Source organism: Heloderma suspectum, chromosome 1 (assembly GCF_057233095.1).
Source record: "Heloderma suspectum isolate Gila_16-S chromosome 1, 16-S_ref, whole genome shotgun sequence".
In the NCBI taxonomy this organism is placed as follows: Eukaryota; Metazoa; Chordata; class Lepidosauria; order Squamata; family Helodermatidae; genus Heloderma; species Heloderma suspectum.
This window is the reverse complement of record NC_139458.1, coordinates 53993150-54009609: the sequence shown is the minus strand read 5'-3', so window position 1 is coordinate 54009609 and position 16460 is coordinate 53993150. Positions and strand designations below refer to the sequence as shown.

Sequence of the window (16460 nt, the reverse complement as noted above, 5' to 3'; positions counted from 1 at the left end):
TAATAGTTATGGAAATGATTCAATTCAACCTCACTGTTGACTTTTTTTCCTCCATACTCATGTGTATATGTACCTGCCATCTGACTAACATGGCTAACACTCTAGAAATTAGTTAAAATTAACTCTCTGTCTCTCTCTATATATATATGTGAGAAAGAGAAGAGAAATTGTATCCCTTTGCTTTGCAGGATGAGGGGAAGGCAGCAGAAGGATCTACACATTCACTATTTTTCTCGCTCAACCTTACCTGTAATTGTTGCTGCTTCAGCTGACAGTGGTTGTTGATTGAGACTGCTGGTCTCAGAGTCAATGTGGAGTGTAGTTAGACTAGCCACTTCCTGTTCTTCAGCACTCTGTGGGGGTCCTGAACCTGCATCAGAATCTGCAGAAGTTGTTGTACCACCTTCAGGGCATAAGCTGAAATCTAAAGTGTTTTTTAAAAAGATTTGGTTGAATGACTCACTAAAATGACCCAGATCTAAATTAAAATGAACATTCTTATCAATTTTAAACAACTCTTGTAGAAAGAACTTGCTTGCTAACTTTCATTTTGCATTTAATATTAGTGAGTTGTGCAGTTGTATGCAGATTCCAGCAAATCCAAACAGCACTAACCAATGTTTTGGAATATACTTATGATGAACTACTAGCCAGAGAACAGTTAATAATGTGCCAGAAGTGGCTCCACATGAGTTCTGGAGGGAAAATTTCCCCCTTCTAGAAAATAACAACCTTGGGCCAAATATTTTTGGTCATGAATAAATTCCAATGTAAGTTCTATTTGGACTTAGCCATGACTAACTTAAGTCCCATTCATTTCAATGGCTCTACTCTTAAGTAGGACTTATGTTGGATTTTACTCCATATGCCCCTCACACCATCCTGATAGGCTTGAATCTGGGGTTGTGTGCACAGAAGCAATATGATCAGGGTTTAGCCGTCACTGGAAGGAGATCTGATGTGACAACGAAGAAGCAGCTACTGGAGGGACCTGTAATGGAACCTCATCCAGGGAACCAAGTTGATGCAAACGAGTATGGCTGTTTGCAGCTGTACAAAGCACATGTGGTTCTGAGATCTGAGAGGCAAGATCTCTTGTTCCAGCTACCCTAGAATACACCTTTCCCACAGTCATGTCAAAGATCATTCTGAGGTTTTGCATCTGCTAAACTAAATGCCAGGACCTCTTGTTCTTGATGAACCCAAGTTGTCGTAGACAGGGACCCTAATTAGGGACCCTAATGGGGACATGATAAGCAGGTTGTCTAAGTAGTAGTGGTAGGCATACAGTCAGGGCCAGAAATATCGGAACAAGGATAACTGTTTTGGCAGTTGGCCTCTGTACACCACCACATTGAAGTTGAAAGGAAACACACCCAGATGGGAGCGAAGTCAGGACTTTCAGCTGTAATTCAAGGGGTTTGACAAAAGTGGGGCACTAACCATTCAGGAACTACAGCCAGTGGCAGACACCCCCCCGACAACTGAATACATGTTGGAATAAGTTGGGTATTCTATTCAATGCAAGGCATAGCCCTGCATTGTATATTGTACTCTTATAAATGGGTCAGAAGTGAGAGGCATTCCTTATGGATTTTGCTCTCAATTACTTAATTAATTTACTAATGGATACTATTCACATTAAGGGTTGTATCCAAGGGTGTCCCCTCCACTGATGGAAGAATCTTTGATCCAGTGGAGGGCTCTGTCAGCGGAACAGGGAGGGAAGGTGATTATCGCCAATTTCCCTTTGCAGCCCTCCCCATGCCTCCCCCAGCCTGCTCCAGAGGGTTGGGGGGCCCTTCGGAACAGCATAGGAGGTGAAGCAGGGGCAAGGGAATTGGTGAAAATCACCTCCCTCCCCATTCAGCTGATGGAAGCCTCTGCTAGAGCCTTCTATCAGTGGAGGGACACCAATGGATACAACCCTAACTCTTCTCAAGTAAATGTTCTGTATAAAGCTCTTTATAACAAAAATGAACATGCAGTAGATATTCTAATTCTAGGGAGAGCTAAGCGGTGGAATACTTGCTTTCAAATTTGTGGCCATCATATTGGAATGCGCTGAAGGAATCAGAATGGCTGTCAGAACTGACAAGGTCACTGCTGCCTGCACTAGCAGGAGATGTCCATTCAGAAGGCACACCTGGGTCATCCACAGGACGCATTTGACTCTGCTTGTTCAGTACATCAGGAAGATCTTTTGGAACTTCTAGGCTTCCTGGACTGCTCCCTCTCCTTGTCACATTCTAGTGAAAGAAAGAAAAAATCTAATAATTTAAGGAAAAACATGTACAGTTAGAAAAGACTTTCATGTTTATATTCAGAGACATGAGCTGCACAACACTAAATGATCTAACAATTACCAATTTTTAAGTTGCTTTGTTTCCTTTAAGTGCCATTTCTTCTAAATATTTTCTTTTTAATTCATGTACTATATTACTGCACCATTTTAATATGAGGTTATTTCCTATACTGAATTAAGCTTTAAAAAGAATCCCCTAGTCCAGCCACTTAATAAAAGTCCTTCTAGTCACATCTTATAAAAAAGTTAATATTTTACAAACAACCAAGGGCACACTTAAGTGGGAATTAAAGACTCCAATTATGTAGTACAAAAGACATTTACAAGGCATTTATAAAATTTTAGCAAAAACTTTTAAATAGTCATATTCAGTGTGATGGAACATTTGTGCTGATGATTCTCCCTCTTGATAGTTCCACACCCCATTCCTCTTTTCTGATTTGTCCTTCTCTTAATAAGTTAAAATGAATTATTTTCAAAAATATCCAGTTTGAAAGTGTTGTCCCCACCCCAGCCCACCCTCAGATCATTCTGAATCCAGCCCCAGTGGATAGTTAAAGGATCACCTTCTCCCCCGAGTCTGCCCATTCACTCAGGTTGGCTGAGAAGGCTCATTTGCACATCCTGCTGCAATGTGAAGTACAGGTGGAAGAAACACTTGAAAGGCCCTTATCTGTTGTTGCACTGATGCTCTGGCACTCCCTGCTCTGGCTCCCACCTTGATCCCACCCACCCCCACCCCACAGCCTGAATATGTTTTTGTTTCAGCAGGCCTTTGGCCTGGCCATCATCCAATTTTATTTTCCCTCTCTTGGATTTGTGATTGTTCCTTTTTATCTGCTGCTCCTGTTTTTATGTTTTTTGCTTTTAAACTGTTGATGCCTTAGGTATCTCTGCTGTAGCAGGAGGACAGGACATAAACATTTTAATAATTATTCATATAATTATAATAATGGCCTCTCCACTACCAAGCCCTGCAGAAAGCCCTCCCTGTTGTCACCCATTTCCCAAACTTACCAACGTGAGGGAGGTCCCTCACAGTTCAGGACTAGACACTGCCATCAGAATGTCCCACAGAATCCACTGACACCAGGAAATATGAGAATAACATTTCCCATGCTTTCTGTTACATCTGGTCGTTGCCATGCATGCTCACAGTAACATCCAGCCCTAGGCCCTGAGATCTACAATTACCACAACATGCCTTTTCCACTTCCCCCCTCACCGCAGCAAGCTTGAGACCTGGAGCAGAATAGAAGGATTTGGTGTGTGGAGGGAAAGAAGGGTCCATTTTGAATCTAGCCTGAGCTTCAGAGGGATGGGGACAGATTAAAAATGAACCGGGGGGCGGGGGAGGCGTAGACCCATGACATTTGGTGTCCAAACCCTCCCCTCAGGAGCTTCACCACATTGCTTACCATTAACATTTGTGTAGCCAAAATTAATTGGTAATCCTGTAACTCAATAAACATTATCATATCTGATATTTTAAGAGAAAAGAAAATGGCAAAGGCTTACCAAAGTGCTACCACTGCGCAGTCTTTCTGCTATAAACTCATCCATGAGGTCAGGGATATTTGTATTACTATTGCCATTATCACTATCAAGAGGGTTCTGCTTTTGGCTCATGTCCTCTCTATTGGCTAAAAGCAAATGAATGACTGTATATAGTAAAGAACATTTTCAACAACAAATATTTTTAAAAGTGCTGTAACAGACTAGCCAATACAAAAATTACTTGCTAAACATGCAGTTAAAAATATATATTCTCTTAAACAGATTTAGTTTTTGGAATTAGTACATCGACCCCTCCCCTGAAACCACCCCACCAACACCACTGAGCAAAAGGTTAGTCAATTTCCAGTGTAACCTTGAAAAGAGCAAGAAAGCTTACAGATAAGCACTACTTAAAGTTGTTAATGCTTGCTTCAAGCATACATTCTTCATTCCTCCATATCACCAAATGCATAATAACCTCCACAACTCTGTCCAGTGTATACTAATGAGAAACAGGTAGGTAGAAAGTACTACTGAATTATATGTTTCAATGCAGTACTGTATAAACAGAGTACCCCTAAATAAAATAGTACACAGTGAAAAATGACGTGGTACAAAAATGAATAACAGACTTTTTAAATGGTCAATGCTTAATGATCAATATTGCACAGAATTTCACTGTTTTTAAATTCATTTTGATATTTCAACCTTGAAGCTTTCAATTTTTTGTAGTTTATATTTGTTAATAAAGTGTTATTCCACCAAAAGTAGCCAGTAATCTTGATATTAAGATCTTGAGACATTAAATTTCAAAATGTTATCTAATTACTCCTAGAATCCAGACTGCACATTTTCCCCAAAGATGGTACTGAATATCATATTAAAATAAATCAGTCTGAAAGAATTTACAGTATTACTGCCCAGTCTGTTGTGATATGCTTACAAAGACTGCCCTCAGATGGCATTAACATCTCAATGCAGGGTGCATTACAGAACATTCTGTTAATCATGCCAGCATACAATGTAAAAAAACAAAAACAAAGTAAAAAACCTACATCACTGCTGAAAGTTAATTTATTGTTCTTTAAAGGTTATTTAACATGTCAACTAAGATGGTGATATTAGAATGACAGCCACCCTTGCCCATTTTGATTAGCACATAGAGGCCTCATAGTTAGCTCAAGAAGAACTATCATGGTACCTTTATGCACTTCCATGATCCCAGGAAAACAAAAGCAGTGATGGATGTTGCTAGGAAAACACTGCATCCATTCTAGTGAATGCACACAGAAAGCACTAAAGCATGTTTTGAAATAGCTCAAATAAAAATGATAAAATCCACACTGGATTGTTATGATGAAATAATCCAAACATGAAATTTTGATGCCTGCTTCAATTTTCTTTTCCAGGAGGAGGAGGAAGAAAAACTAATTGAACCCACAATTGGCTCAACCGAAATAACTGATAAGTAGGAAGGTAAACTAGAGACATCACAACTACTTTTTCTGTTAGTATATATATGCCAATTATATATAGAAACTTGGATTTCAAGACCTGCCAGGAAAAGTAGGGTACAGACAGGATCCCTTGATAGATTATTTACTGTCTCTTCCTCTTCCCTATTTTAAGTGTTCAGCAGCAAAGTGGTTCATTAAATGTTTTTAAAAGGATAATTAGTAATTTCAAGTGTATATAACTTATGCTTGGGAAAAAATTCAGCTGGCCATATGCGCATGCAAAACCAAACAGGAAAAGCACTGATCATCCCAAAGCCTTTTGATTGCTTTATAAGAGCTCGCTTCAGGTGCATTAAGCCAAACTGGTGCTGCCTTTCTCCTTTTGTGCTCTGCACACTGATAGTGCTCACCTGCAGCTTTCTTTCCAAAATAGCCCATTACATGACTGTACAGATCCCTCAGTGGAGCCTCTGCTGGCACTCTGCTCTGCCTCTGTGGGGAAACATTTGCCTTCGGCTTCGAAAGAGCATGTACAACAGATTTATAAACACCACCCAGGGAGCCCTGCTGTTGTCCCGACTCCTGACTTGATGGCTTAGGTGGGCTACGATTAGACATCTGATTTATTCCAATACTTTCCTTCTGCAACGTGAATGCTGGAACATCTCCTGATTCTTTAATCTGTTTAATATTAGCAGAAGTCGTACTGACTGCATCTAGAGGCCTATATATTCCAGGTCTGACCAGCACAGCTGCACCGGATGAGCTGGTGCTCGTGTTGCTGCTGGTGGTGCTACTGCTCCCACTACTGAAACCACTGAGTTTACGAAGTCTTGCTTTCCATGGGGCCTCTTTGTTTTCTAGAGGATTATAAAACTGAACTGATTCAGTAGATGGCCTAAAAGTAACATGGACACTATTTCGCTTTTTAGCTGCTATTTTCATGATTTTAGCCTTATGGGTTACTGTTTCAGATATACTTCTCTTAGTTGGTGACAGTTTGCTCATGCCTGTAATGTGAAGCATTTCAGGGTTAACTAAGGCTTTATGTGGCATTTTCTTTGCATGCATAACACTTGTGTTGGTTATTTTTTCATTAAAGAGGGCACTTTTATGCTTTTCAGTTAACACTGTTTCCACAGATACATCTACATCAGTGGCAATTTGTCTGTACAAATATCTCCTTCTTTCCTTGTCACTAGGGCTACTTGACCCATAATCAGGCAGATTTGGGGTGTGTTTATCAATATTTAACTGTTTGGCTTTCTCAACTTGGTTTCTTGTAGAACTGTCTACTTGTGTAGGTGCAATATTACTTATAAAGCCACTTTGGTTTTGCTCCAATTGCAGCTCTGCATTATCGGCACTTTCTTGAACAGTGGTACTACTTGCACATGTAACAGTCTGGTCTGTACACTCTACTCCATCCAGTGGCAATTTATCACTCCTACTTATTCCTGCATCAACCGCATGAGAAGGCTCATGTTTATCTAACTCAATGCTACTGCAAAGTTCTTCTTTTTCCTTAAGATATTCTCTCAGACAGGAAAGAAGATCATCTTCACCTTCAAGGTCAACATACTGGTTTTGTTCAACGGCTGTGTCTGCACGTTCTACTGGGCCTACCAAATGACAGAGATGGTCATAAATACTATCCCCAACTTCCAGAGAGGACTCTCTGCTATTTGCATCAGTAACGTGACTTTCAGTGGATCTACATATTGAAGAGGCCTCTGTGGAACTCTGTAAGCTTGGAGCATGATGGGATGAACCGTCAGTGACAGGAACTGCACCTTTGACTCGTTCAACTGTGAATGGTTCCAGGATGTCAGATGTGCTGCTACTTCGTGGAAGTGGCTGCTCCTCATTCAGTGCATCAAAGACTTCACTGGGAGTTTCCTCACTCTGTGAAAAATGTCTGACGCGAGGTGGACGTGGGAGGATTTGAGCATCATCCATGTCTGTAGAAAGAGCATGTACTTAGTATATATCTATGTATTTATCCTTTTATTTGTTCACTACTACAATGTAATAGTATGCTTTAAAAAGAGGTCCAAAACATTTCCTTAACTACAATGAAATATTCTCTACCAAAACCTAAAATGTTGTTAAACACAAACACACGCACACACGTGCGTACACACACATACACACAATCTAGTAAAGTGTGAGATATGAGTTAGACCATTGGAACACAGTCTTAAAATGTTAACATGCATTGAAACAGACAGCGTGATCATGGGAGATTTGGAAATGCTGTTAAAGCTAGGGCTGTGCCAATAAATGATGAAATACTAATTTAATTCACAGATTCAGAAAGAAATAATTATTATATTGCCTAGTTGGGGAAATATGCAACCCAAGGAATGACAACATTTCTAGCCTCAATTCAGATGACTAAATATGCAGAGGTAGCTATATAAGTAGATGTTTTTATTGCACACAAACCTGTATTGGTAGCAATACAAAGCACAGATATTTTTTAAAAAGGATTTGCACTGTTTTGTTTTTTTAATAATTGCTGTTCTGAGTGCCACTGCATAACTGGTGATTCCTCATTCATCTGACCGAAGGAAGACTGGTTCCCTAATTCTGTGGTAGGCAACCTGGTATCTTCCAGATGTCCTGGACTACAACTCCCAAAATTTCCATAATGGGAAAGAAAATGGAGCGAGGAAAACAAGAGCAGGCATAGTGAACATCAGGGTCTGCTCCAGTTAGATTCCCCCCCCCCCCCATGCTGCCCAGGGCTAACTGACACCAACTCCTTGTGGAGAAGAAGGAGTGAGGGAAGGAGGAGCAGACATAGGGAACGTCAGCAAGAGAATCAAATTCCACGTCAGGGAACTTTAGACCATTAGTGACAAAATGAACATACTTGCCCTCATACTTGCCCTCACATGGAATGGGAACAGCAGATTGCACTGGCCAACATGGAAGCTTGCTTCTTGGGATTGTTAGGCTTCAGGCCTATCTTGCTCAAAAATATTTCAATACATGCTTGACCTTAGGCCTGACAGCATGACTTTGTTGGGAATGCTTCAAGCCCTGAAGGATTTCCAGGTGGCCTACTGCATTCTATTAGTGGATTGCCTCCATAATGCTGTCAACGTTGAAACAACTTTAGCAGAATAGGCTCTCTTGTTCAGTATTCTTACAAGTTAAACAGGTAAGGGTTGTAAGCACTGGAAAAGACCTTGCAACAGATGCAGTGCCAATTCTGCAAACATAACATGTCAAAAAACTACGGTCTGTATGTCTAGGAGAGAGCAACCCAGGATTACTGAAGCTTTCTCCAGTGACAGCTTGAGGAAAACTCTGTTGATGACTGGCAGTGAGAGAAAACTATGGAACAGCTCCTTCTCTTGACCGCTGCTGCAAGAATTAATCCAAAGCTATTGTCGAAGGACTTCTGTGCCTGCAGAAGTATATCCTCATTTCAAATTCTGGCTGAATACAAGCAGATCCACATGTGATTTCCCAGGTGATTGCTATGGGAGATGACTATCTTGAGGTTGACTGAAGACCCCTTCTGCAAGTTGACTATCTAGAGTCTGAACTAGCTAGCCCAATAAGTGAGTCCATTAATATGAAGTGCTCCAATTGATGACAGATGGTATATCAACCAGTCTAACAACTGATTGGTCTCTAAGCCTGGTTCTTTCCTTTCCTTATCAATATGGGCTAGTAGTGCCATACTATGATTTCATGTTGCCCCAGATCAAATCTCAAAAGGGCTAAGCAAATGGCCCCCAAACTCCAGGGTATTGTATAGCAGGATTCATTTTATAACTATTTATCTTGTGTGCTTGGGATTTGGCTCTCATCTCTCAAGACCAAAAGTCATGGCCAGATTCAGTCTCTCAGATTCAGTGTATCTGATTCCACTATGGGTTCCCCTGTTTTTGACTCTGTATTCCTCTTACCTCAACGAAGTCAGACAATCTGCTGCCTGCCTACAAGATAACAGTCGATGTTTTCTATGATCGAGTCCTGATAAGGAACCAGGAATTGAATTAGCGATACCATCAGGGTGTATACAACTATACATGATAATCTCAGTATGCCTACCTATGCACCAGATAATTGGTGTTGGCTTAGTGGGGGCACAGGTACAATAAGTTCAGAAAGAAGGAGAGCAGTTTATTTATTTATTTGATTTATTAGCTGCCCATCTGGCTGGCTACCTGGCCATTCTAGTTTGAGAAATATTCCTGTAGTGGGAGGGATCGTCACTATGAGACTGCTCTAATTAATGCAATGTGGGCCTCATTCCTGATTCCATCTAATTTGGCATTCCCTAAGGGGGGAGACCTGCTAATGGTGGAGTGTTTGAAGAGACTCTTAACACCGTTATCCCGGTGTAGCTTATTTTGTTCTGATCCTCCTGGTCTTGAAGGACTCATCTGAACATTCCAATCTATCACACAGATTGTTCTTCAGGTTTTTCAGTAAATCGTACTTTCAGTATTAAGCCCTTATACTTTGGGTTATCATCCTTGCCTAGGACTTTCACAGAAGTGCTCATGGTCATTGTAGCAGGTCTGAAGAATCTATCTATCTCTGATAATTTGCTCCAAACGGGCATTGTTATTTGTTACATTGCCCCCTAAGCTCTGAATCTGTGATAGCTTTAGTTTACCTACTATGGATCTGTGAACAACTGATCAGGCCTTGTTCTCATGCACTGAATACTTGTCCCTAGGATGAATTTCTATCAGGTTTGCAGCAGCTGTTCTCAGTTTGGAAGAAACCTCCATCAGGCCTCGTTCTCTGCTACTGCTCTGTATTGCAGCCTGAAGGCCTGGCCTTGCATTGTTTTTTCACCTCATCCATCCAATGATGGATGTGCTATGTCACTACAGCTAAGCTTCATTTCTCAGCCACGCTTCAGCCATACAGCCAGGACTAGAACCAGAGTGCAGATTCCAGATTCTTTGCTCCTCCCATATTATGGCAGAACCCAAGCCCATAGATGGAGGTTCTGAGAACACAGCCCAAGCTCCTCAGGTCCTAGAAAGGGACAGACCTAGAAGGCTAGTTGTTCTGACCCCAAAGGCTCAGAAAGCATATGAACCTGAGCAAAATCAGTATCAGGAGAAAGCAGAGAAGGCCTGGGACAAGGTAGAACAAGATATATGAGTTTATATGCTTCAGATGAAGTTGGAATATAACTGACTATGGCCCAGCCAAGGTCCAACTACATGCAGTACCAACTGTCACCTGGAAAATCTCTCTCCCTCCTAACAAAACTCAATACAGATGCAAGTCTGGGGGAACAAACTATTCAGAACACCATTAATCAGGACCGAGGCAACGTTGTAAAAAGAGCAATTGCAGAAGCAGAGAGCAGAGCCAGTCACTTACAAGAAACAGGTTCACCACACCTCTGCTCCTCCAGGCACTCAACTAGAGCAAAGGGATCTGTATGAACAAGTTTAAACTCAGCACAGCTGCTGCCAAAGCATGGGCTGAAGCAGAAGCTGCATGGGCATGTGTTTCTTATGGCAAAAATGAGGCAACCATGCAAGCAGAAGTTGTAGCCACCCCTGCTGCTAATGCAGCACACAGGAAGGCCAAGCTGGAAGCCAACCTAGTGTCAGGGTGGACACTGAGCCCATAGAATCCCAGAGTAGTTCTGATTCTGAGGAAGAGCAGTCGCTCCTGGGAGAGGAGCGCGCTCCTCTTTCCCAGGGCCCACAGCTGACAGAGATTCCTCCCACCAGCATTCCTAGATTAGAAAGCAGTCCAGGGAGTGACCGAGCACAGAAAGCAGACTTGGTGGATGCGCGACGCAGACGCAGAGAGCGGCGCCAGATGGAGGCCGCGGAAAGGAGGCGTAGTGCCCGGTTGGCACGCAAACAAAGGCTGCGCCCAGAGGAGCCAAGGGAAAAGGGGAGGGACACTCCCTAGTCCTTAAGTTCAGGGGTCTGCCAGTAATTCCTTTTCAAATGGGGACCAACTGTTTCAACTTAGGGCATAGGTACTCTGCTGCTCAGATCTAGTTGCTACCTGTAGAGTTGTTAAGTTGTAAAAGAAGAATAAAGCTTTGAAAGGAATCCCTTTGTCTGTGTCTGGACTTGGCTGCTGGATTAGACTGAGAGAGGCCTCCAAGGAGCCCTTGACAGCTTGGTCCCTGTTTGAAAGGGAATTACTGGCAGACCCCTGAACTTAAGGACTAGGGAGAGTCCCTCCCCTTTTCCCTTGGATCCTCTGGGTGCAGCCTTTGTTTGCGCGCCAACCGGGCACTACACCTCCTTTCCGCGGCCTCCATCCGGCGCCACTCTCTGCGTCTGCGTCGCGCATCCACCAAGTCTGCTATCTGTGCTCGGTCACTCCCTGGACTGCTTTCTAATCTAGGAATGCTGGTGGGAGGAATCTCTGTCAGCTGTGGGCCCTGGGAAAGAGGAACGTGCTCCTCTCCCAGGAGCGACTGCTCTTCCTCAGAATCAGAACTACTCTGGGATTCTATGGGCTCAGTGTCCACCCTGACACCTAGAAGTCCTGTGTATGGAAAAGGAGGCAGCGGAGGCTGTGGCCCAAGCCAAGGTTCTTGAAGCAGCTGCAGGACTGGATGGCCAGGAGAGTCAGTTTGATGAAATTAATTCAGAGGTTTCCATTCAATGCATATGTTGACTATGCATATGTTGACTATGTGTTAAACCATAGCACCATGTACTCCCATAATGCAGACAAGCCCAACATCTGTTTTGCTACAAATGCAAATAAATGCATTTATACAGTGATCCAGACACACATACACATATGGATACACCATGACTGATTTGGAATCCAAGCATGCATGCGTGGGAAGATGAACTGCCTTGGGCTCAGACTCAAATTGTCTGTGAGAATCAGGTTCAGCACACAGCTGCCAAAGTACCGCCACTGATGTCATCCCTTAATACTGTCATGATTAGCTGATATTGCTGCCAGGTAGACTTTGATGGATGACAGAGCTAAACCTCTTGATTTCAAGGAAAGAAGGAAGTGCAATATACTCGGAAAGCTGCAAGATTTGGGATTCTGTCCTGCTGCGGGCAAGAATGGTCAGAAATGCCTTCCACTTTGCAGCATATAAGGTCTGAGTGGAATGTTTGTGGTAAGCAGTCATCACCTCCAGAACTCCTGCTGAGAATTGGTTAGGTGGCCCACTTTCCATGTACATAGGGTCTCCAAGCTGGGGTGTCTGATCTCTCCATCATTCATCGTGAGGAGGTCTGGGATGCAAGGGAGGTAGAGGAAGGTGTGGTTGGATAGAAGAAGGCGTGTCACAGACCACACTTGTCTTGGTCAACATGGGGTTAACAGAATGCAGTGGGCCCGGTCATTCTGTATCTTCTTCACACTCATGTTACAAGAGGAAAAGGAGGAAAAGCATAGGTCAGGACACCTCCCCAGTGGAGAAGAAAGGCATCTCCTAATGAGTTTGGGTCATGACCTGCTCTGCTGCAAAAGGACTAGCATTTTGTGTTTAGTGCTGAAGCAAAAAGGTTGATAGATGGGAAGCACTACATATCAAAGAATTTGGACGTGACCACTGGGGGCAGTTCCCACTCGTGGGAGCTAGTTCCTGACCTGTTGAGTGAATCTGCCAGAGTGTTGGATGTCCTTGTGAGGTAGATGGCAATGAGAACAATTTGGTGATGTACACACCAGTCCCAGAGGTTAAGGGTGAGTCGTAGGATGGGAAGAGACTTGTCCCTCCCTGATCATTTATATAGAAAACAACTGTGGTATTGTTAGTTGTGATTAGAACAGATCTTCCCATGACACATGCTTTGAGCACCCTGAGGGCTTTTGCAACAGCAAGGAGTTTGACTTGACTGATGTCCAGGGTTCTCTCCTGCTGGGACCATAATCTGCTGATTGTGAGTGGACTGCAGTAGGCTTCCCAGCCAGAGAGAGATGTGTCGGTACTGACTGTCAGAGATGGATGGAGAGTCTAGAAATTGAGCCCCTGTAGGAGGTGGTTTGGGACTGTCTACCAGTCCCAAGAGTGTTGGACCAAGTCAGGAAGAAGTAGGCGGTGAGTCTGTGGGTCCATTTCTAGGATGGAGACCTGGAGGACCCAACGACTGTAGTGGTCTCATGCAGAGGCGCACTAATGGGGTTACCACAGTGGTAGAGGCCATGAGCCCAAGAAGGTGCTGGATCCTGGTTACTTAACATTGGGGGTTGGTTCCCAACTCTCATGCCAGGCGTTGCAGAACGTCTGCTCTGTCTGCCGGTAGAAGGCACAAGCTCGAGTAGAGTTGAGAAGTACCCCTATGAATTATCTTGTTTGAGATGGAACAAGGCAGGATTTCTCTTTGATGACCTGCAAGTCAAAGGATTCCAGAAGTGCCAGGGCTTCAAATAGAACCCTTCCCTACCTTTACAGCAGCCACTCTGAGGCCCATTACTGGGAATGGGAAAACTTTGTGTGCTTCCCATATACTCATCCAGCCCTTTGACACAAGCAGATGCAAATTACTAGAAGGAGGGCTGGGTGGAGATATGAGAGGGGAACATGGGCCTCTCACTCTCAATAATGACGTGGCAAGCAGCAGGATACAAATTTCCATAGTTCATATTTAATTGGCTACATGAATGACTCCCGTAATACTATCCACACATTGAAAATCATGAACCAGGTAGAAAGGATATATTTACACACTTGTGTGTGCAAAAAATATTTCCGAACACTCTGGTCACGATATATCCAAAACTGAAAAATGCAAATAAGAAAAAAAAAACACTAAAGAACTTAAAGGCAAGAAGAAAAGATTTGTAGCACTAGTATCATGGACATTTTTTAATTAAAATATACTTTGTTCAACAACTATAACAACTACATTGTATATTACCATTTTAGTTCAACTTATTCAATGTTGAGGAGTTGTTTTCTGTTTGGTACAATCCAATTCCAGAAACAGCACTAAACAGAACATTCTAATCTTACAATTCTTGCAAGAATACCAGGTAAACAGATGAGGTGACCTGATCTTAAAATATGTGTTTCCTCACTCCTCAGTTTGCAATCAGATAAATCACATTTGTTCAATTATTTGAAATGTGTATTCTGCTTCACAAACTATGGGTTAAATCCAACATTGGAAGAGCTGTCTTCTACTTGAGCAATGGGACTTTCTCTTCCTCTTTTCCCCACTGCAGCCCTACACATACCTGCCCAAAATCTGCTCCAGAGGGTCCTCCAATCCTCCAGAGCAGATTTCAGAGGGGAGGCATAGAAGAGAGAGAATTCATCTTGCTGCTAAATGCAATTCCATCAGCAAGATGTGCCTGTTGGATACACCCCTATAGCTTTGATCCAAAGATCACCTATGCAAGTAGAAGGCATTTTAGCATTAGTCAAGGTTGTCTTTGATTTCCCCCAGCCCACTGAAATCGCTTTTCAGGGGACATGCGGGGCTGCAGCTGGTGTCAGGGTTGGAACTGAGCGCACAGAACCCCAAAGCAGCTCTGATTCTGGAAGAGCTACAACCCGTGGGAGAGGAGCCCGCTCATCTCTCAGAGGTGCAGCTGCAGGGACAGGCCCCCCCTGCTCGCATTCCTGAGAGAGATAGTGACCCTGGCAGCAAAGGAGCGAGAGATCGGTTGTTGCTAGACGCAAGGCGCCGGTGCAGAGAGAGGCACGAGGTGGAGGGCGCCGAGAGGAGACACTCAGCCTGCTTGGTGCTATGGCAACAGTTGTGCCCCGATGCCCCATGGGTAAGGGGGGGAGCCTCCCCTCCTAGCCCTTAAGTTTCAGAGCTTTCTCACCCTTCTCCTCCAAACGGGGACCAACTGCGTACATGGAGCTTAGGATACCCTGCTAAGATACCCTTTGCAGTTCCTTGCTTAGTCGTTGGCAATTAGCATCTGAAAGAGTCATTAAGTTGTAAAGGAATAAAGCCTTGGAAAGAATCCCTTTTGTCTGCGTCTTGCTTTGGCTACTGTAGGGAACTTTAAGAGGCAGCTAGGGCACTCCTGACAGCTGGAGGGGGGAAATCAGCAACACTCCTGTGTACAAGATGTGCTTATGAACTTATATTACTGTTATGGCAGCTTATATAGTTCCATGCCCATTTGACAGACAACCATATGAAAGAAAGTACCTTTCCGAGCTTCTCAAAGCCTCCCCAAATTTTGTAAGCACAGAATTTCAGCGCTCCTGTTTAGAATACAGTGCTTTAAACAGTGTTTCAGGGGGCTACCACAGTAAAGCTCCTAAGGCTTTCTCATTATTTCATTTCCACTTTGTAAAAAAAAAACCTTCTACCTATAGTGGCAGTTCTGTCCTTCCATAACTGGATAATATACCACACTAATAGATACTTAAAGATAAAGTAATAATTTGGTCTTAAGCTAACACTTCAAACTGAAGAGCACTAATCATACTAAAGAGAGCTGCTCTGAGAAAAGGTTAGAAATACCAGCTGTATTGATCAGTGTTTTGAAGGAAACTAACTTTCTAAGTAACGAATAACAAAATCTTTTCATAGCCAGCCTATCCTGATATAAAACAGAAATTACTCTTCTTGCAGTCATGATTCTCTGCAGCCTATGAAAATTGTTTATGGAATGCGGTGAACTGATCTTAAAACATGGAATTGTGGAGAAATCTCAGCATGACAGTACAAATTACTCATTTCACTAGTGTCTATAATCATTCCAACTTCTGCAACAGAAATAATTCAGTCCAACTGGTTGATACTTATGACTATGTTATCACAGTTAAACTCACAGTTAAAAAATGCCAATGAAGGTGCCTCTTTGAAGAGCCTAAAGAAAAAGGCACAGCTTTTCTTAACTGTAGAATACTTTACAACATAATATTTTCTTCTAGCCAAACTGGGAATATGGAATATTCTGTATTATATTAAAATACCAGGACAGCTTTAAAAAGAGAGAGAAAGAAACAGGAAAAAGATCAAGCTGTGTCAGGATTATGAAACAACCAGTTTGAAAATTAGACTAACTTCAAATTAACATTGCCTCTTACAGATAACTGCCATGCTTAGAAAGAAAGCTTTTGTAGTATTGTCCTGAAAGATTGTATATGTTAGCTTTGGACACAAATTAAGGAAAATCCATCTACGTTACTTTTATTCCATTTTTTAACAAATATAACTAAATATAACGTGGACACTAGACTATGGTTTGTTTCCATTTAGATACTTTCTGTATTACAGCTGTATTTGTTGAGTGGATCACCT

At 42.6% G+C, this 16460-nt stretch overlaps 1 protein-coding gene across 9 annotated transcripts in view; it reads right to left on the bottom strand.

The window, feature by feature from the left end:
- RALGAPA1 (Ral GTPase activating protein catalytic subunit alpha 1) overlaps window positions 1–16460 on the bottom strand; it is a 201988-nt gene that overhangs the window by 114817 nt on the left and 70711 nt on the right. For all 9 annotated transcript variants that reach the window (XR_014789084.1, XM_084843464.1, XM_084843455.1 and 6 more), the window contains 4 exons: window positions 5670–7220; window positions 3824–3948; window positions 2033–2249; window positions 248–424 (listed from right to left, as the gene is read on the bottom strand). Coding sequence is in view for 8 of the 9 variants with exons in the window: in XM_084843464.1 (XP_084699590.1) it covers window positions 248–424; window positions 2033–2249; window positions 3824–3948; window positions 5670–7220 (2070 nt within the window). In the remaining variant the exon portion in view is untranslated. The remainder of the gene's footprint in view (window positions 1–247; window positions 425–2032; window positions 2250–3823; window positions 3949–5669; window positions 7221–16460) is intronic.